Source organism: Mercenaria mercenaria, chromosome 6 (assembly GCF_021730395.1).
Source record: "Mercenaria mercenaria strain notata chromosome 6, MADL_Memer_1, whole genome shotgun sequence".
In the NCBI taxonomy this organism is placed as follows: domain Eukaryota; kingdom Metazoa; phylum Mollusca; class Bivalvia; order Venerida; family Veneridae; genus Mercenaria; species Mercenaria mercenaria.
In genome coordinates this window covers 27,967,020-27,988,880 of record NC_069366.1, presented here as the reverse complement: position 1 = coordinate 27,988,880, position 21,861 = coordinate 27,967,020, and the positions used below count along the sequence as shown (strand labels likewise).

At 37.3% G+C, this 21,861-nt stretch overlaps 2 protein-coding genes across 4 annotated transcripts in view; one reads left to right on the top strand and one right to left on the bottom strand.

Annotated features, from left to right (window-relative positions):
- Positions 1–21,528, bottom strand: part of LOC123549331 (anoctamin-10-like) — a 58,442-nt gene extending 36,914 nt beyond the window's left edge. For 2 of the 3 annotated variants that reach the window (XM_053545474.1, XM_053545468.1), the window contains exon 1: positions 21,384–21,528. The gene's annotated coding sequence lies outside the window, so the exon portion shown is untranslated. Of the gene's footprint in view, positions 1–6,165; positions 6,319–21,383 lie in introns of those variants that run through there. The other variant, XM_053545470.1, reaches the window with a different exon arrangement.
- LOC123549332 (leucine-rich repeat-containing protein 15-like) lies at positions 61–11,284 on the top strand. Its single transcript, XM_045337344.2, has 2 exons — positions 61–359; positions 8,033–11,284. Exon 2 carries the CDS (start codon positions 8,044–8,046, stop codon positions 9,919–9,921), a length of 1,878 nt encoding a protein of 625 aa, XP_045193279.2. The 5' UTR covers positions 61–359; positions 8,033–8,043; the 3' UTR covers positions 9,922–11,284.
- Positions 21,529–21,861: the final 333 nt, after the last annotated feature.

The window sequence follows — 21,861 nt, the reverse complement described above, 5'->3', positions numbered from 1 at the left end:
CACCCCTACGATCATAATGAAACTAACTCAGGTATGGTAATACACAATTTGGTCATACCTGACTTACCTTGATTAAAGGACTGTCCCATTTAGAAAACTGGGTAGAAGTGTAATATTGGGTTTAAATTGTAAATATAAACAGGAAAGGTATTTTGGAGCATATCTGGATCATATATAAAGTTACACAAACTGACCTAATTGTGGACTAAATGGTGAAAAATGGCTGACGATCGAGTAAAATGAAACTATTAAATGTAAATTGGCGTTGTGTCACACTTTTACCTGCTTATTCCTGATATATGATGAGTAAAGATAAAGTGTAATATTTTCTATAGCTGGAGATATTAATATTTCTACAGGTATGTATGAATTACAATATATGCTCGGCACCAAATTACAGCAGATTTTTTTGTAGTTATAGCTTGAAACACATACATTTCAATTTTATACATGTATGAACAAAGGATAAACTGAAACATAAAGAATGTCCCATAGATCTAACATGCCTAAAGGGAATGTATAAGCTGATGTAAAACAAGATAAAATATTTTGATAAACGTCTTTATTTACCTTACATGTAACCTTAACATTTCGGTACTGAAAAGACCTTCAAAACAAGTACATGTATCTTGTCTACATGACATTCAATAATGTGACCTTGTTTATGTGACATTCGGGGTCCGGTGGTGCTGAGATTGAGAAAAATTCTTCGTGAACATCAAAATCCAAAATCTGAAAAAATCCACCCATACATGTATATAAACATAAAACATAAATTTTACGTTTAACATAATACAGTATGCAGTGTGTACATACCACGTGGTTTGTGACGTCATTTTCGGGTATTACGGCAAGAAAATTTATAAACAAATCCGTCGATTCAGAACTTAAAAGCACCGTAAGTACTTCATTTTTTCACCGATTTTAATAATTCTTTTACGAGGCTCAAGCCAAGATAGTGGGCTATAAACATTTATAAGACAAAGTTTTCCTGAAATTCTAAGCAGTTTTTGCAAAGGTCGGTTCCAACCCTGAAATTCGGCAAATTCTTGGAGGGTAATACGGCAAGAAAAACCCGTATTTTACAAGATAATGCAGGATTGCTTTTCTTTACATTGTTGTACCTTACACCGCTGTTGATTTCGGTTCCAAGAAGGCCTGCGGACCACTTTACTTGACATAAAATGGTAGTTTTCTCTGTGAAAACCTATGTCTTCGGAAAATGCTAATACGGCAAGAATGATATGACGGCAAGCAGATTCATGAATATGCCTTTTTTTCCTTTACGAACAGTTTCGCGAATTATTGAGTTTGAGACTCGTTTCCACATGTATAATACCAGTTTGCAGATTTCTTTAGCTTCTCTTTAGATAAATTTCGGTATGATGTGATATGAAAGAACGGCTTTTTTCAATGCTTCTTAAAGATCGTTTAGTAGATCTATTTTTTTCTGTTTCATTACTTGTTATCTAATTAGAGCTTTTAAGAGAAGTTTCCTAATTTCTACTTTATTTATAGTCTCAAGAGGTATCTTATAAATGTGTCCCTATGTGTCTATACTATTGCATCCGCGAATGCTAACAACCATCTTAATAGAGTCAAACTGCTAAAAAGCCTACAAAAAGTGTTTAAAATTGAAAATATATCCTACATATTCAAATTATGTGTTTACTTATCAATCATTTAAATAGTGATAGCTGAGCCTCTGAACAATGCCTATCTATAATAGTAACTGATAATGTATCGAAACTGCATTTCGACAAAAGTCTGAGATTTCGAGATTATGGTTACACACAGAAATTGAAATTTTCAATCAAGTTACTTATTTTAATAAAATTAACGCATTACACATTAAATTATGACAGTATAAACAGATAGTTACAAATTTTAGAAATTTATGAAACGTTTTGAAATGTAAAACATAACAGTAAAATTTAAGTAAAATTGAACAATTCATTTTATCAGACCCAAGAAAGCAATGGTAACACAACAAATGCAAAAACTACAAAAGGTCACCAAGCCAGCTTTGTAGTTTCCATACACGCAAGTAACGCAACGACATATTATACACATTGAAACTTAGTAAGTGCAAAGGATTTCCATCTCGACTCTGCATTTGTCGTATCGTCCATTAAACACAGTTTAATCATTGTAAACCATGTAATTATTAATAACAAAAATATGCATGTGTACTTCTAGTATGTCATACTAGAGTGTAAAATGCAGATGCACCTTCAAAAAATAAAAACAATATACAAAACGTAATGTGTTAAAATATTTTCTTAAATATTTGGACACTTTCAACGCGTAAACCAACGATTCTTTATATCTCATAAAGACCACACGGAACGTGAGAGAAAAAAATATTGCCTGACCTTTGAATAAAGCGTTAGTAATTAGCCAAAGAGCACATATCATTCATTCTCGCATACCAGAGGTCTACCGTGGTTCCCCGGATGAACCTCTGGCACATTTCGCCGATATTTGTGGTTTGGTAACATTACAGGTAAAACGTTTCAGCCAATCAGCGTCGTTTCGCGACAAAATGTAGCGAACCAATCAAAGTCGTCCGCGTAAAAGCGTGACCGCGTCCTTTCATATCGATGCCGACTTACGAGGAATATTATTATTTCTTCAGGTAAATTTCTTAGCATCGAATACCAGAAATAAATCTTTATTAATCGCAGTTATGGAATATCGCCTTTATCCATCGTTAGCAACTACCTTGCTTACATATTGTTTGAAATTTCAATTCGGCGTGCCAAATAGTGGCGAACATTGATTGGCTGAAACTTCTCCCGGTAGTAATTACGAGTGCGCATGCTCACCAAATAAACGACAGAAATAAATCAGAGGTTCGTCTCGGGATTTTGACGAACATCTGATGGATGAGAATGATATCATTGCGATATTGATCTGCTCCTGAGGCATAAATGTTGGTAAATAAAACATACCGTATTTTCCCGAATTAAGGCCCCCCCCTCTAATTAACGCCCCCCACCCATTTTGGAGGGGAAAAAAAGTCAACAAGAACGGGGAAAAATCACCTACCTCATTTTTATAAGTCCACATAATAAGTAATTTACAGTACTAAAGTCCAATGTATTAAAAATTAAACACACTTTTAAACAGTCCATGTACCGTAAGTCCAAAACATTTGTACTAAGTACGGTACGTAACAGAAAATTAAACGGTAAATACATTTTTGATTTGTTTTTCCACCACTCCCGCACACGCTTCCTGCCGACTTTAAACATACTTGCAGCAATGTGTTTACGATATACCCTTTTCTTCGGCAGTTTTAAGAACTTTTAATTTAAAAGCAGGCACAGCAGCGTGTCAAACCATTGACATTGTGTATTGCGCTATTAGCTACCCGCATGTACTATGGAAAATGTTATCGGAGTACACATAGGCACCCGATTTTTTGGGCTACGCTCCTGCACCGCAGAGCGCGCGCGCGCCGACATATATCGTACCATGTCATGCACTGTAATTCAACCTACCTATATAAAAGGTGAAAAGTCCACAAATCTCCCGTTTAAGAAATGGCATATTTTCTCCTGTTACTTAGTTTTTTTAAGTAACAGGAGAAAATATGCCATTTCTTAAACGGGAGATTTGTGGACTTTTCACCTTTTATATAGGTAGGTTGAATTACAGTGCATGACATGGTACGATATATGTCGGCGCGCGCGCGCTCTGCGGTGCAGGAGCGTAGCCCAAAAAATCGGGTGCCTATGGGAGTACACAGCTGTTTGGGTCATGACGTAATGTGTAGTGTCGCGAGCGTGTCAAAAAGCCAGACATGGAATACACGAGGTACCGTATTTAAATGCGTAAAAGACACACTGCATTAAATTGGATGCCAAATAATTACGTTTTAGGGGGATTAAACAACACAGAAACACTTTACAGCTAGTTTGAACGATGTTTTTAAGTTTTGTAAACATTTTCATTTTTTATTTTTTTACCTCAAATAAACGCCCCCTCTTTGGAAAATGTAACGCCCCCGGGGGCGTTAATACGGGAAAATACAGACAGAATCAAGGGTCGGTGTAACATCTTCTTAATACAGGTCATGTCATGAAACAGTTGTTTACTAAGTTATGACCCTAGTTATTGTAAGGATCGCAGAATCATTACTGAAGATAGCTTGGGCTTAACATAAAATGTAAGAATTATATATCCAGTCATATAATGATTAATCCAGAAAGTGCTATAACTTTATATCCTAACAAGAGTGCCAGAATGTCACAATATACGCCCGTCACAGCAAATTTCTTTACTGTAGCACCTGTATTTGCAAATGGAATTTTAATTTTGTGGTTGTTTAGTAATCACTGTAATTCTTTTGTTTTTCTAAGTCCACAAAAAAACTCCTTACCAGGTAGAGATACCTTAAAGTACATCTAAAATTAGAAAGTAACATCTATGTTGTACCACAGAAAAGTGGTCTTGGTTTTTCCCTACAGTCAATTATAAAAAAGTTACAACATAAGTTATTTATAGTAACAACTAAGGGAAGTTAATCTTTAAAAAAAAAAAAAAAAAAAAAAATCCCAAAAAAAATTGTAAGTCCACACAAAAATCCTAACCAGGTAGAGATTGGTCAAAATACACCTCAAAATTGGATGTAACATGCATGTTGTACTACAGAAAAGTGGTCTCCATTTTTCCCTACGTCTAGTAATGAAAAAGTTACAATATAAGCTATTTATAGTAACAACAAAGGGAAGTAATTCTAAAGATGGGAACTGCGCACAACACTTCGTCTCATGATGGCGTATAATTGTACCAAGTTACATCAAAATCCCTCCATGCATGAAGAAGAAATGCTTCGGACAGTCATTCTTGTATCTGACCTTTGGCCGCTAAGTGTGACCTTGACCTTAGACCTAGGGACCTGGATCTTGCGCATGACACTCCGTCTTGTGGTGGTGAACATTTGTGCCAAGTTATATCAAAATCCCTCTATGCATGAAGAAGAAATTCTCTGGACAAAGTTTTCATTCTTGTATCCTTTGACCTCTAAGTGTGACCTTGACCTTAGACATAGGGACCTGGTTCTTACGCATGACACTCCGTCTTGTGGTGGTGAACACTTGTGCCAAGTTATATCAAAATCCTTCTATGCATGAAGAAGAAATGCTCCGGACAAAGTTTTCATTCTTGTATCCTTTGACCTCTAAGTGTGACCTTGACCTTAGACCTAGGGACCTGGTTCTTGCGCATGACACTCCGTCTCATGATGATGAACAATTGTGCCAACTTTCATCAAGATCCCTCCATGCATGAAGAAGATATGCTCCGGACAAAGTCATTCTTGAATTTGACCTTTGACCTTTGACCTCTGAGTGTGACCTTGACCTTAGACCTAGGGACCTGGTTCTTGCGCATGACACTCCGTCTCATGATGGTGAACATCTGTGCCAAGTTTCATCAAAATCCCTCTATGCATGTAGAAGATATGCTCCGGACAAGGTCTATGGACGCCGCCCGCCCGCCAGGGGCGTTCCCATAATACGTCCCGTTTTTCAAACGGGCGTATAAAAAGGGGGCATAAAAGTAAAAGTATGAAAAGAAAAGAAAAGAAGGTTTATTCTGTTCGGTAAACGTAACATTATAAATTTGAATTTTCTTAAGATTTTGCATAATCTAATATCAAAATTGTACCGTATTACATGCATTCTTTAGACCCCTATACGTAAGTTGTCATAGTGTCAAATTATTTTTGAAAAACGATAAATATCTTTTAGAACAAAATTACAATCGTTCAAAATATCGTTTCAGAATCATGTTCGTAAAATAGAATGTAAAACTGTGCCTGTGCAATCACTTTACTTGCCAAAAATATTAGCAAAACGTATTTTCAAGTTGTGTTAAACAGACAAACTTTAAAAAATAATCTTGAGACGGCCATGACAGTCCTTTATCGCTCTCATAGTATAGCAAAGCCCCCATTTTTCCTATGGACTGTAAGTGCATGAAAACGTAGCAATAATTTTGAAAACAGACCACTGAATTATTCTTTTTAATAAATCTCAGGCATACGGAAAAATGTTTTGTCAAAACTTCAAAAATGAAACAGGGCTTTACTGTTTATAAACGGTTCCCTCTAGTTTAGCATACCATGCACTATGTATGTATGCCCTATTTACTAACCTGCCGACAGAAGTAAGTCTCAACTGCTGTTAGGGACAATAGGAGTATTCATGAATCTGCTTGCCGTCATATCATTCTTGCCGTATTAGCATTTTCCGAAGACATAGGTTTTCACAGAGAAACCTACCATTTCATTTTCAGTCAAGTGATTCGCTGACCTTCTTGGAACCGAAATAAACAGCGGTGAAAGGCACAACAATGTAAAGGAAAGCAATCCTGCATTATTTTGTAAAACACGGGTTTTTCTTGCCGTATTACCCTCCGAGAATTTGCCGAATTTCAGGGTTGGAACCGACCTTTGCAAAAACTGCTTAGAATTTCAGGAAAACTTTGTCTTATGTTTATAGCCCACTATCTTGGCTTGAGCCTCGTAAAAGAATTATTAAAATCGGTGAAAAAATAAAGTACTTACGGTGCTTTTAAGTTCTGAATCGACGGATTTGTTTATAAATTTTCTTGCCGTAATACCCGAAAATGACGTCACAAACCACGTGGTATGTACACACTGGTATGGGTGGATTTTTTTAGATTTTGGATTTTGATGTTGACAAAGAATTTTTTCTCAATCTAAGCACGTGCCAGACCCCTATGTCAGTAATGCGTGTTTTTTGTAACTGTTTTAGCCATGTTATAATAAAAAGTTGATTCAAAACTATTCTATCAAGAAATCTTGTTTACTTGACATTCAGTACCATACCTTTTTGTAACCATTATAGCCATGTCATAATTATCTACTAGGACCTAAATTCCTTGTAGTGTTTACTAATAATCGTGGCATGCACGCATGTCCATTACATTAGAAAGAGGGATATTGGGAGTATTCTGAAACTACCTCCTTTTCAACTAGTGTTACAATTATAGCAATTATTACACGATTCCCATACATTAATCACCATTTAATAGTTTGTACTGTGACTGGCCTATATTTAAAGCTAGTAAGTCTAGAAAATTAAAAATTAAACTGTGAAAATTGATTTCTGAAGTTACGGCATCAAACATTCATTGAATGGCTTGCCAGTCAATAGTCAAAATTATTGGCCCTCGGTGAAAGTTTTGACTATTGACCAGCGAGCCATTCAATAAGAGTATGAGCCGTGCCATGAGAAAACCAACATAGTGGGTTTGCGACCAGCATGGATCCAGACCAGCCTGCGCATTTGCGCAGGCTGGTCAGGATCCATGCTGTTCGCTTTTAAAGCCTACTGGAATCAGAGAAACTGTTAGCGACCAGCGAGCCATTCAATAAGAGTATGAGCCATGCCATGAGAAAACCAACATAGTGGGTTTGCAACCAGTATGGATCCAGACCAGCCTGTGCATCCGCGCAGGCTGTTTAGGATCCATGCTGTTCGCTTTTAAAGCCTACTGGAATCGAGAAACTGTAAGCGAACAGCATGGATCCTGACCAGACTGCGAGGATGCGCAGGCTGGTCTGGATCCATGCTGGTCGCAAACCCACTATGTTGGTTTTCTCATGGCACGGCTCGTATACTCTTAAATTCTCATCAAGTGAACCATTTTAGGCACACACTACTGCATTATCTTAGATTTAACCCTTACCATGCTGGCCAAGATTGATTCTGCCTTTACGACCACGCCGACCAGTGTAGATCATGATCAGCCTGCACATCCGTGCAGTCTGATCATGATCTGCACTGTTCGCCATTCAGTCAGTATCTTTTAGATAAGCACCCCCTTTAACATTTAATGGTACTGTCCAAACTGAAAGATGGACAAGTCCATTATAGAAATGTAGCAGGATACAGGTTAAAGTAGTTTGAAGTGAAAATTCACTTCAGCAGAAGTAAATAGATAGAATACCGGTAATTAATAAAAATTTTGTTAAAACATTTTTTGTTTGTTTCAGATATATGTACCATGGAAATGTTACAAAAGCTGCTGCTAATTGTTGCCATAGTGACCCAGATGAGTACATGGTTGGTGTATACATGTCCTACAAACTGTAACTGCGCACAGTACAGAACTGTAACATGTTCTCAAGTGTCCTCCCTGAAGAACATTGGCCCTGATATACCCAAAGACACAAACAAGTTCGAGGTGAGGGAAGGCCAGTTTTACAATCTACAGGAGTCCGATTTTGCAGACATGCCAGCGAGCAGTTTTCTGCAGCTTAAATTAACAAATGGCCAATTGACTGATATACAACAATATACATTTAAAGCCATGACTAGGTTGCAAATTTTGGATTTATCAAACAATGCTCTTCAACAAATATCAAGTCCGGACCTATTCAAGCCACTATCCTACTTACAACTTGTGGATTTAAGTGGCAACAGACTAAACGATTTGCCAAGTGGATTATTTGCTTCTCAGTCAAACCTTCAAGAACTTAGAATCGCCGGAAACACAAATATCAGAAATCTTCGAGGACCATCATTCCAGGGTGTGACAAGCCTTGTTAAATTGCTAGCCAGTGGATGCAGCATTAGTACACTAGAAAACGACTTATTTTCTGCAATCAGCTCAATACGTACTCTGGATCTTTCATACAACCAAATAAAATCACTCCCAAATACAGACAGTTTTCGATTACTGCAGAAGCTGCAAAATTTGACTCTTCAAGGAAATCAAATATCAGCTCTAAATGATGGCCAGTTTGCTGGTATGGATCTGGATACTCTGGACTTATCAAAGAACTTAATCGCAACAATAAGCCCAAATGCCTTCATGTACCTAAGTGGTGTTGGTAATCTCGACTTGTCTGGCAACAGAATTCACAGTCTTCCAGCTTACGTTTTTCAGCCAATATCTTCAAAAGTTTACAATTTGAAGTTAAATAACAATCATGTACTTATAAATCTTCCGCCGGAAATTTTTAACGGAATGCATAAAATGAACACCCTGAATTTATCTTCTTGTGCCATTAAGCTACTGAGTGAGGAACATTTTCAGCAAGTTCCTAGTTTACGGCAGATCGATTTATCAAATAACTGGCTCAAATATCTTCCGCAGAGTTTTTTTGACAAGGCAATGTATATGCAGCATGTGAAACTAGCAAATAACCCATGGAATTGCGACTGTTTGATCAAACCATTACATAATTGGTTGCAGAATCCACAAAGTTCTAATATTATTTATTGCACTGAAGTGCCAGAAATGGGATTTAGAGGAAATTGCCAGTCACCTAAGTGTTCCTCACCACAAAACCTCGTCAACCGTGATATTTCCAGACTTTTGCCAAATGACATTGAAGACTGTATTAAAACTGGAACAAGTTCATCTGCACCCGTTGGTATTATTGTTGGAGTTTTAGCTGGATTAGTTGTTGTGGTAATCATCATTTTAATTGTTGCCTGTTACTTATACAGAAGACACAAACGAGGTGATCCCCTTATATGTTATGAACCCGCAAAGGACGAGGAAGTTGAAAAAAAGAAGAAAAAGAAGCATAGAGAATTAAAAGCTGTACAAGGGGTTAGAAAATTGAGTCGAGAACCAAAAGGGGGACGTGGCGATCGTGATTATTATCGTGAAAAGAAAGAAAATCGTAAAATAGATGCTGAATCAAGTTCACTGAATGAATCTGATAAAAGCTTTGTTGTTAGAAACTTTTTTCATTCTATGATGCCAGACCCTGACGGGCATTCGGAAGGTACCCACTCGCAATCAATGGCACGTAAAGACTCAATAGACAGTTTATCACAATCAGGATATGGTTATAACTCGCGGCCAGGATCGCGGCATTCTAGCCAATATAGTCTTAATGCAGGATATAAAATTGAATCAGCAGTATAGGAAAAGTCTTTTGTATACGCCATAATTAGAAATACCAGTATTTAAGCTGTTACCTTAGGAAATATGAGCCGTGCCATGAGAAAATCAACATAATGGGTTTGTGACCAGCATGGATCCAGACCAGCCTGCGCATCCGCGCAGTCTGGTCAGGATCCATGCTGTTCGCTTATGGTTTCTCTAATAGCAATAGGCTTTGAAAGTGAACAGCATGGATCCTGACCAGACTGCGTGGATGTGCAGGCTGGTCTGGATCCATGCTGGTCGCAAACCCACTATGTTGGTTTTCTCATGGCACGGCTCATATTATTCTTAAGCTTCTTTTCTAATTCCTGACAAACTATTCTAACAACTGGGCACTTTTGAATATTCTAGCATAAAACTGCTGTTCTTGTCACTTTTTGGGGGTGTTAAATTAACAGGAGAGAAAACATGTGTTAACAGAGAGATTCTCGCGCTCACGTGCTGTTATAACACCTTTTTATATATGCGCGTTCCGTGGCAGAGCGTTAACGCATTACGGCCCCAAAACGGATAATTCAAATGGAAATGATGTCAACATGAAACAAGAGGACCATGATGGTCCTGAATCGCTCACCTATCCCCACATGACCCAGTGTTGAACTGAGTATGACGTCGTTATTTCTATTATTTGACAAAGTGACCTAGTTTTTCAGCACATGTGACATAGATATCATCAAGATAAAAAATTCTGACCAATTTTCATGAAGATCCATTGAAAAATATGGCCTCTAGAGAGGTCACAAAGTTTTTCTATTATCTGACCTAATGACCTAGTTTTTGAAGGCACGTGACCCACTTTTAAACTTGACCTAGATATCATCAAGGTGAACATTCTCACCAATTTTCATGAAGATCTCATGAAAAATATGGCCTCTAGAGAGGTCACAAGGTTTTTCTATTTTTCGACCTACTGACCTAGTTTTTGAAGGCACATGACCCAGTTACGAACCTGACCTAGATATCATCAAGCTGAACAGTCTCACCAATTTTCATGAAGATCCATTGAAAAATATCGCCTCTAGAGAGGTCACAAGGTTTTTCTATTTTTAGACCTACTGACCTAGTTTTTGACCCCACGTGACCCAGTTTCAAACCTGACCTAGATATCATCAAGATGAACCTTCTGACCAATATTCATGAAGATCTCATGAAAAATATGGCCTCTAGAGAGGTCACAAGGTTTTTCTATTTTTAGATCTACTGACCTAGTTTTTAACCCCACGTGACCCAGTTTCGAACTTGATCTAGATATCATCAAGGTTAACATTCTGACCAATTTTCATGAAGATCCATTGAAAAATATGGCCTCTAGAGAGGTCACAAGGTTTTTCTATTTTTAGACCTACTGACCTAGTTTTTGACCGCATGTGACCCAGTTTCGAACTTGACCTAGATATCATCAAGGTGAACATTCTGACCAATTTTCATGAAGATCCATTGAGAAATATGGCCTCTAGAGAGGTCACAAGGTTTTTTTATTTTTAGACCTACTGACCTAGTTTTTGATCCCACATGACCCAGTATCGAACTTGACCTAGATATCATCAAGGTGAATATTCTGACCAATATTCATGAAGATCTCATGAAAAATATGGCCTCTAGAGAGGTCACAAGGTTTTTCTATTTTTAGATCTACTGACCTAGTTTTTAAACCTACGTGACCCAGTTTCGAACTTGACCTAGATATCATCAAGCTTAACATTCTGACCAATTTTCATGAAGATCCATTGAGAAATATGGCCTCTAGAGAGGTCACAAGGTTTTTCTATTTTTAGACCTAATGACCTAGTTTTTGACTCCACGTGACCCAGTTTCAAACTTGACCTAGATATCATCAAGATGAACATTCTGACCAATATTCATGAAGATCTCATGAAAAATATGGCCTCTAGAGAGGTCACAAGGTTTTTCTATTTTTAGACCTACTGACCTAGTTTTTGACCCCACGTGACCCAGTTTCGAACTTGACCTAGATATCATCAAGGTAAACATTCTGACCAATATTCATGAAGATCTCATGAAAAATATGGCCTCTAGAGAGGTCACAAGGTTTTTCTATTTTTAGACCTACTGACCTAGTTTTTGACCCCACGTGACCCAGTTTCGAACTTGACCTAGATATCATCAAGGTGAACATTCTGACCAATTTTCATGAAGATCTTGTGAAATATATGGCCTCTAGAGAGGTCACAAGGTTTTTCTATTTTTAGACCTACTGACCTAGTTTTTGACGGCACGTGACCCAGTTTCGAACTTGACCTAGATATCATCAAGGTGAACATTCTGACCAATTTTCATAAAGATCCCATGAAAAATGTGACCTCTAGAGTGGTCACAAGCGAAAGTTTACGGACGCATGCACGCACGCACGCACGGACGACGGACGCCGCGCGATCACAAAAGCTCACCTTGTCACTTTGTGACAGGTGAGCTAAAAACAACTCGGATATTCCTGCACATTTCATGGAAATTTAATGACGTTGAGGGATAATGTATTCATTTATTTGGTTTTTCGCGTTTTATGCTAGAATAGCACCCTTGATAATGCTGATCTTCATCAGATTTTTCTTTTCAAGGAAGTAAAATAATAGCTTCAATGATGGCCAATTTCCTGTGTGTATTTAAGTGATTTGAACCTATCAAGGAATTTTACTAGCAACAGAAGACAAAAATACCTTCATGCATTTAGTGGGTGGGTGCAATCTGGACAAATTAATGGCCTCAAAATTCTCCTGTTTTTCACCCATTACCTTTTATACTTCAAAACTAAATGATAGCAACAACTGCACTAAAAATTTCCTCAAGATATTTCTATTGATGTACATAATATTAATATTTAAGATGTTTGTATAATTATGCCACTGGCTCATACATAAAGTCAAACCGTCCCAGTTGTATCAAGATGTTATGAAGTTTTTGCCTCTATGCAGTTGTCCTCCATTTGACTCATATCATCATGCACTAAACTTTGCTTACTACTGTGAAATCATTAACATTCGTGGGGGACTAATTTTCGTTGATTTCGTGGTTGAGCCAATCCACGAAATCTAATCCCAATGAAAAAATAAAATTCCCATTCACTTTTTGTTCAAAAGTTGAAATCTACAAATTCATATCCACATGAAATTTCCGTTTTGACCAAAACCATGAAATTTCATGTCCACGAAATTTAATGATTTCACAGTATGTAAAGCACTTGATTTTTGCTTAAACAACAGTGACCCCATGTGTGACTTTGAGACAATGCTTACCACGATGGGCCCATGTATGGCTTCTAGTCAAACTTGATTACACTCTAGATAACTTTTCTGACTTCTGTGAGCATGAGTGACTAAGGAAATTTACTGACAAACATGAGCATACGAGTGGTTTCTATGCAAATTTGCTGGCCATCCTTGAGCACGAGTGGTTTCTATGCAACTTTGCTGGCCATCCTTGAGCACGAGTGGTTTCTATGCAACTTTGCTGGCCATCCTTGAGCACGAGTGGTTTCTATGCAAATTGCTGGCCATCCTTGAGCACGAGTGGTTTCTATGCAACTTTGCTGGCCATCCTTGAGCACGAGTGGTTCCTATGCAACTTTGCTAGCCATCCTTGAGCAAAAGTGGTTTCTATGCAACTTTGCTGGCCATCCTTGAGCAAGAGTGGTTTCTATGCAACTTTGCTGGCCATCCTTGAGCAAGAGTGGTTTCTATGCAACTTTGCTGGCCATCCTTGAGCAAGAGTGGTTTCTATGCAACTTTGCTGGCCATCCTTGAGCAAGAGTGGTTTCTATGCAACTTTGCTGGCTACCCTTGAGCACGAGTGGTTTCTATGCAACTTTGCTGGCCATCCTTGAGCAAGAGTGGTTTCTATGCAAATTTGCTGGCCATCCTTGAGCACGAGTGGCTTCTTGACAACTTTGCTGGCCAGCCTTGAGTATGAGTGGCTTCTTGACAACTTTGCTGGCAACATTTTAACAATTCAGCTTTTCTAATGAAATAACACTCATTAAATGGAAATAGGAAAAAATCTTATTAAAGATGTAGCTAGCTTGTTTTAATAAATATTTAATACATCGCTCAGCTTTAACCAACATCCAAAATAAAATGAAAAAGCTTAGATATTTACATGTATAACAATTCTGTTTTTTCCTAACTGTCATAAACTCTTTTCATGTACATACTAATTAAAGTGCCTTGCTATGTAGTGCTTCTGAGTAATTTTCATTTCATATTTTTCTATAATTATATGTTCTAGTTTTATATTGCTTGAATGTTGTGGTATTTTATATGTTTACTCTATTGAATTTGTAGTACCCATTCATCCAAGTTATAATACCAAAACATGAATATGTTTGTTCATACTGAATACAAATTGGTCAAGTATGGGAATCAGAAAGGCTTCAACAAAGCCTTAACTGAGGCTCCCTGCAATGAAGCCCAGACTTAGGCTCCCCTCAACAAAGCCCAGATTGTGACTCCCTCCACAGAGCCCAGATTCAGGCTCCCCTCAATGAAGCCCAGACTGAGGCTCCCCTCAATGAAGCCCAAACTGAGGCCCCCTCAACAAAGCCCAGACTGTGGCTCCGCTCAATGAAGTCCAAACTGAGGCTCCCCTCAATGAAGCCCAAACTGAGGCTCCCCTCAACAAAGCCCAGACTGAGGCTTCCCGCCTCAACTAAGCCCAGACTGAGGCTCCCCTCAATGAAGTCTAAACTGAGGCTCCACACAAAGAAGCCCTGACTGAGTCTCCCCTCAATGAAGCCCAGACTGAGGCTCCCCTCAACAAAGCCCAGACTGTGGCTCCCCTCAATGAAGCCCCGACTGTGGCTCCCCTCAACTAAGCCCAGACTGAGGCTCCCCTTAATGAAGTCTAAACTGAGGCTCCACACAAGGAAGCCCTGACTGAGTCTCCCCTCAATGAAGCCCAGACTGTGACTCCCCACAACTAAGCCCAGACTAAGGTTCCCCTAAATGAAGACTAAACTGAGGCTCCACACAAAGAAGCCCTTACTGGTCTCCCCTCAACAAAGTCAACTTTAAGGCTCCCCTCAATAAAGCCCGCATTTAGGCTCCCCATCAGTGCATTCTGCAGTTTAAGTTGAGGTGAAAATATTTAATACCAAAATAATTTTAGCAGCTGCATCATCTAACCTAAACTATGGCAACTTTTTCTAATAAACTGGTATTTTATTGTCGATTCATTGCTAAAAGTTACATTTACAAAGTATCTGTAACTTTTCGTATATTTGTTCATTTTTACTATGATATCATTATGATAGCAATATAATATCATACCTGCTTTACAGTGACATATATGTTAGAAAAGAATAAAAAGTATTCATTCAAAGTCTTTGTTAATATTCATTCTAAATTTAGTCAGTTGCATCTGACACATAACTTGGCTATTTTTATATAATCAAAAAGATGATTATCTTACAAAGAAGAGTTGTTTGCCAGACAGTGCACTGGACATACAACAGTTTTTCAGTTAAACAAAGGCCTTAACTTTCATTATTATCAGGCAAAACTTCAATAACTGATTCATTCTATTACAATCGATTACAAATAACATTTTATTACAGCACTGACAACACATTGCACATAATCATCTTTAAAACAAATTGAATGACACAGTTTTTAACCCCAGATGACCATTTTTTTTTACTTTCCCTAGATCTAAGGCCAAAAAAAGAAAGTTGTGTTTCTGGTGGCATGGCCAAACTAGAATGTGTCTGTAGAACACAGGGTGTGCCCCCTACTGGTACATTTGTCACAAATAAGGGGAAATCATTCAAATGTTTGCAGTCTTAATGGGGTATAGCCTCAAAAAAAAAATTATGAAATGGATTCATTATTCTATACCATATACTTTTTGAGCTATGAGCATCACAAATAAAAAATCCACTATTTTGGCTATTTAAAGGGCCATAACTCTGTAATAAACGCTAAAATTCTCAAGAAGAATGCCAAGTGTGCAAGGTCACATTATGATAAAGACTCAAGCAAGGTTTCATGAATTTACATTAAATACTTTTTGAGTGAGGCACATAATTAGGTGAATATGCCCCCACCACTAATGGGGGGGGGGGGGGGGGGGGGGGGGGCACAAAAAAGTAGGGTCGGTAGGTCTGTATTCTTTCTGAAGCATCATTATCAAGTAAATGCAGCCAGAGTATTATCGCAGTCCAGTGTGACATGCCTTCAGGCTTTGAGCTGTGTATTCAGCATTCCTAACTATAATTGCCAAAACGACATGTCATAAAAGCAACCTAATAAACAAGCCAGTAAGTCCGATCATGTATTCATGTATTTTGAACAAGGGGGCCATGACGGCCCTGTATCGCTCACCTGACCTATTGACCTAAAGATCATCAAGATAGTTTAAGATATGGTCATAAATATGGCCTCTAAGAGTGTTAACTAACTTTTCTTTTGATTTGACTCAGTGACCTAGTTTTTGACCCCATATGACCCAGATTCGAACTTGACCTTAAGATCATCAAGACTAACATTCTGACCAAGTTTCATGAAGATATGGTCATAAATGTGGCCTCTAGAGTGTTAACTAGCTTTTCCTTTGATTTGACCTGGTGACCTAGTTTTTGATCCCAGATGACCCAGATTTGAACTTGACCTATAGATCATCAAGATTAACATTCTGACCATGTTTCATTAAGATATGGTCATAAATGTGGCCTCTAGATTGTTAACTAGCTTTTCCTTTGATTTTACCTGGTGACCTAGTTTTTGACCCCAGATGACCCTGATTCAAACTGGACTTTGAGATCATCATGATTAACATTCTGACCAAGTTTCATGAAGATACATCATAAATGTGGCCTCTACAGTGTTAACAAGCTTTTCCTTTGATTTGACCTGGTGACCTAGTTTTTGACCCCAGATGAGCCAATATCGAATTCGTCCAAGATTTTATCAAGGGTAACATTCTGACCAAGTTTCATGAAGATTAGGTCAAAATTGTGACCTCTAGTGTTAACAGTCAAGTGACAAGATGAGCTTTTGTGATCGCCTTTCGTCTGTCGTCACACAGCTATTTTTTTTTAGGCCTAAGACAAAAATTTGAAGATCTATCTATCTATCTTTTCATACTGCTTAAACCCCTTTCAGGTAAACTAGCATGTGTGCGTCTAGTCCAAGTCCAAGTTTTCGAAATGAACCGAGATATTATGCCAATGTAAGTTGTGTGCAACTTTGATTAAAATCAGTTGCAAAATGTGGTCTCTATCATGTTCACAAGAAATTGTGGACGACGGACGACAGACACTGGGCGATCACAAAAGCTCATCTTGTCACTACGTTTCAAGTGAGCTTATTTATTTATTTATTTGGGTTTTACGGCGCACTAACACAGTATAGGTTACATGGCGCCAAACAGGACTACAAATTTTGGTTTCACAGTCTAGTGAGCTAAAAAGGGAAATAACTCCACACAAAAATAATCGCACATGGAATCCTTAACAATACGAGCATGTCCACTTCATGTTGATGATGATGTATACCAAGTGATGAAGTTTTAATCTGATGGAAACTGTAGGAGTTGAATACATAATGTTCTGATGTTGTTGTAATAAAAAGGAGACAAAACTCCAGAAATTTTAAGTGTAAATGAAAGTCCTGATAAAATTTATATGTCCACTTCTAGCTTTATGTGTATACCAAGTTTCATTTCAGTTGGATAGAAACTGTAGGAGGAACTGACAACACAAGTAAGTGTGACTGACTGACTGACTGACTGACAGACAAATTGATGAACTGACAAACTAATGGACAGACAGCTCAAATTAAAATACTATACACCTCTCGGGTCTTTGACAACCGGGGCATAAAAATCATCAAACTGTAGCAAAATTTAAATTCAATCTGCAGACCCACAAATATTTTGACTTAAGAATGATTTTAATTTCAATAGACAATAGCTTTGACCGTTAAGGAGAAAAGTTGACCTAAACGCAAAACTTAACTAAGAAATCTGATATTTTCTAAGTCCAAAAGGGGCCATAATTCCTGCAAACCATTGCAGTTATGTTTCTTGCTGTACAGAGTCACCTTTTGATGGTGAACATGTGTTGCAATTTTTAAAGCAATAGCTTTTGATAGTTAACGAGAAAAGCTGACCTAAACATAAAACTTAACCAGGCAACGCCAACGCCGACCAGGTGATGACAATAACTCAATCATTTTTTTTCCAAAAAATCAGATGAGGCCTAAAAAAAAAGTTGTTTGTTTCCAGTGACATGGCCAAAAAAAATAGGGTAGGTAGGTAGGCATTTTTTTTTTTTTTTTTTTTTTTTTTTAAACATAACACCATCTTAGTTTCAAACAGGGAGATTATAAACCTTATAAACATGCATCCTATTGTTATGTTTGATTTACACCTAAATGTACAATGACTTTGATGATGTTTTAGCAATATAAAATGCCATTTGGTTGTGTATTTAAATATTATGAAATAAATATTTGCTTTATGTTTGTGTTTTGTTGTTGTTGTTTTTTCATTTCCAGAGTAGCCAATCCGATTAGTTCAATAGGTAGAGCAGTAGATCTACGGATCAAGTGGTCATAGGATCGTTGTGTCCTATATCATTCATTCTCCGCTGCTAATTCATGTGGAGAAGTTGGCAATTACTTGCGAAGAACATGGTTTTATATATTTGATTAAACATGAAACTTGAATGAAATCTTGCTGTGGATTCTCTCTTTAAATAATAATTTTAATATTGAATATTATTCAACAACCAACATTTATATTTCAAACTAAAACCAAGTAAAAGCACACTGGACAGGAATATGATTTGCATCTTTGATCTGCATTGAGATTAATACCATCACCCCCTACCCCAGTCTAAAATTCTGGATTAACTGGAAATGCTAGACAATGGAGTTTTGACTGGTATGCCAAAATTGTGAATTAATAAAGCTGCAAGTGGTTGTTCAACGTCTTACTACTATAAATCCAGGGTTTTCCCTAGGAAATTTATGTCCCCCTAAATTTATTTTTCTGGAAAAAAGAAGAGACTATTTTGGGGGACATGTTTGGATTTGCTTGAATACTTTGATACTCTTTTGGGCTTTCAATAGTTTAAATTGATTAACTTTTAATTAATTTGAAAAATTGTTTTTTGGGGAAAACTCATGCCCCCCTTTGCTAAGAAAAGGGGGGACATGGACCTCGAAAAGTGGTAAATTTACCACCTTTTTGGGGGCTTGGAAAAACCCTGTAAATCCCATCTAAAACCTGACTTTTCAAGACTCTGCAGGCCTCGACCTTAACTTTTTTCAGCAGGTCCACCAACTGCTGAAATCTAGTAGACTTGCTCAGACTTTAGTGGACCTCCAATTCTATCACATAAATTGTGATGTTGTAGACGTCATAACTTCATATGACTCAAAGAAACAGGACTTATTTCTAAAATAATTAAGAATGAAGACTGTAGCAATCTGTTATCCCGAAAAATAATTATTTTGAAACGTGTCCCAAAATATGGACACAATAATCATCATCCACCCGACGTTGACCCGTGTTGAAAGTGAAAAAAAAATTAACAATTATCGGTAATTATTCTGATGATAAACTAAGTAATTAGCCTTGTTTTCATCATCAATTAACACCCACTCAAAGAGCTAAAAGAAGTGTGTCGGTTATTATGGCATCTGGAGTGGAGATCAAAGCGGTATAGTTGCCCGAGATTGTCATGGCATTACGTCATGTTTTCGCGCCATGTGACACATCACTGTCTGATCGTACTTTCTCGATTCCTTAAATTGTTGAGAAGAAATCAATAAAAAAGTTTTTTCTTTATCTTTTTTTAAAAGCGAATGTGCAATATCCCGAATAAACTGACATGTAAATGTGTCGTGAACGATGATAGTGGATAGCCTACCTCAGTGACCTATTTGCCCTCAAGGAATTTACATTATTGTTTGAAAAGAATATCTAACAAAGTGTTGTGTCAAAAGATACATGTACTATGAATAATTTAAAACTTATTAAAATCCGCAACAACATCATACTGCTTTATTTTAAAACCACATTTCTATTTACGTTCACGAGGTCACGTAACCTATTCTGCCGTGCTAACAGAAATCTGTTTGCCAAAAATCATTTTACACCGTGTATTTAAATTGCTGCCGCTTTTTCATTATTTAAGATTTTTTAGTTGTGTTTTTTGTACATTCTGGTCAAGAGTCTGAATTTTATTACCATAGTATGTACCGTTTATTTACTTTAAGAAAGAAGTAAATAATCAAGATCGCACTGTTTGAAATTTTACAAAACATTATATGAAAATCTGATCGTTTTTAAAGAATTTTGCCTACATTCCTGTTGGTAACTTATTAAAATTGTTATAGAACTCAAACTGCATTAGTTCTCAAGCGGTGTTGAAAATTTGAAGCAATTACATTGAAAAATGAATGCACCACGCGCGTTTATTGTGTCAAAAGTAACCGCGATGTAAATAAGATATTACTACAGGGCGCACCTGTTTGTGGAATGGAAAATTACCAGCATGACGTTTTGATATTTTTATGATTCGCGGGTAAATTCCAGTCAATCCAGGTAATTTTGCCTGATGTATTAATTTGTTTTTTATTTAATTTGGTAAAGTTACCACGTACAAAACCACTCGCCCGATCGGTGGAGTAGTCCATTCGTGCAAAGAGCTATAAAAATAATAATATACTTATTCGCAAAAATATGCGGCCCGATTTTACCGCTAAAAAAGTTTAGGGTCGGCAGTAAAAAAATAGGGTAGGTCGGGCCACCGGAAACAAACAACTTTTTTTTTTACGCCTGAGATAAAAAAACACAAAAAAACGCTCACAGTGGGGAGCGAACTAACCCACAGCACTGACGAAAAACATGTAGTGGTATGAACAGGCGCCTTTGACCACTCCGTCACCGCAGCAGGGGACTACGGAGGCAAGTAATTTTATTATAACCATTGACAATATCATCTGTGTCCTGGCTCTCTTGTTAAATTCGACTGCGCAACACCAACCAAGCTCGAATGCATTCTTGTATTCCTTTGACAAGCAATTTGTGTTTAAACACTCAAAGTAAGTTGTCTTTACTTTTTGTTGCATTGATTATGATAGTAAATGGTAATTCTGAAAACATGCTGATTTTGTAACAAATGATATTCAATGTTTGAGATATGTGCGCAGTGTGTTTTAAGACTATAAATATCCCCGTTTTGCATTTTATCAACGTTTAAACATGTGTAGTTTTGAAGCAGAAAAATGAACTATCCGAAAAAAGAAGTAAGCCGAAAATACGTACTTATTCAACATGCACATACACTAATGATACAGAACAACGCATAAAACAGAGCAAATATTATTAATCTCACTTTGTAGTTGTTCGCTTTGTGATCATAAAATCAACAATACATTAACATTTCATTTCGAGAATTGGGAGATATTTATCAATTTTACCTGCGTTAATTTGTGTTGTTGTTGTAGTAGATTGCTTCGCTGTTAAGTCCGAATAGATCTCTATTTCGTTGTCATCTTCATAATAAAAAAAAAAACACTCCATTTTTTGTTTAAATATTTAATGTCAAACCTTAAAACATGCAGCTATGAAAAAAAAGGCCCTAACCCCTGATGCCAGGCGTGTTGTTTTTTAAGGTTGGATATTGATATGCCTTTTGCTGTCTGTAAACTTGCTTTGGAATACTGTCCAAGTAATTTCTGCTATTCTCCCCAATTTCAAACATTCAGTTACTGCCAGAACGACTGTATTAGACCTTCCTGGTTACTGTGACAATACTTTATTCTTCCATTTATCTTGCAGACCATATAAACCATGGTTGTAGTCTCAGCCTCACTGCCGCCAAAGCTTATACATAGTTTTTAAGTAAAACTTATCTAAAGGTATCATCAGTATAATTTATGTAGTTTAAATTTTATT

What these genes read in the sequence shown, in the direction of transcription:
- LOC123549332 (XM_045337344.2), top strand. Translation starts at nt 8,044, where the DNA reads ATGGAAATGTTACAAAAGCTGCTGCTAATTGTTGCCATAGTGACCCAG.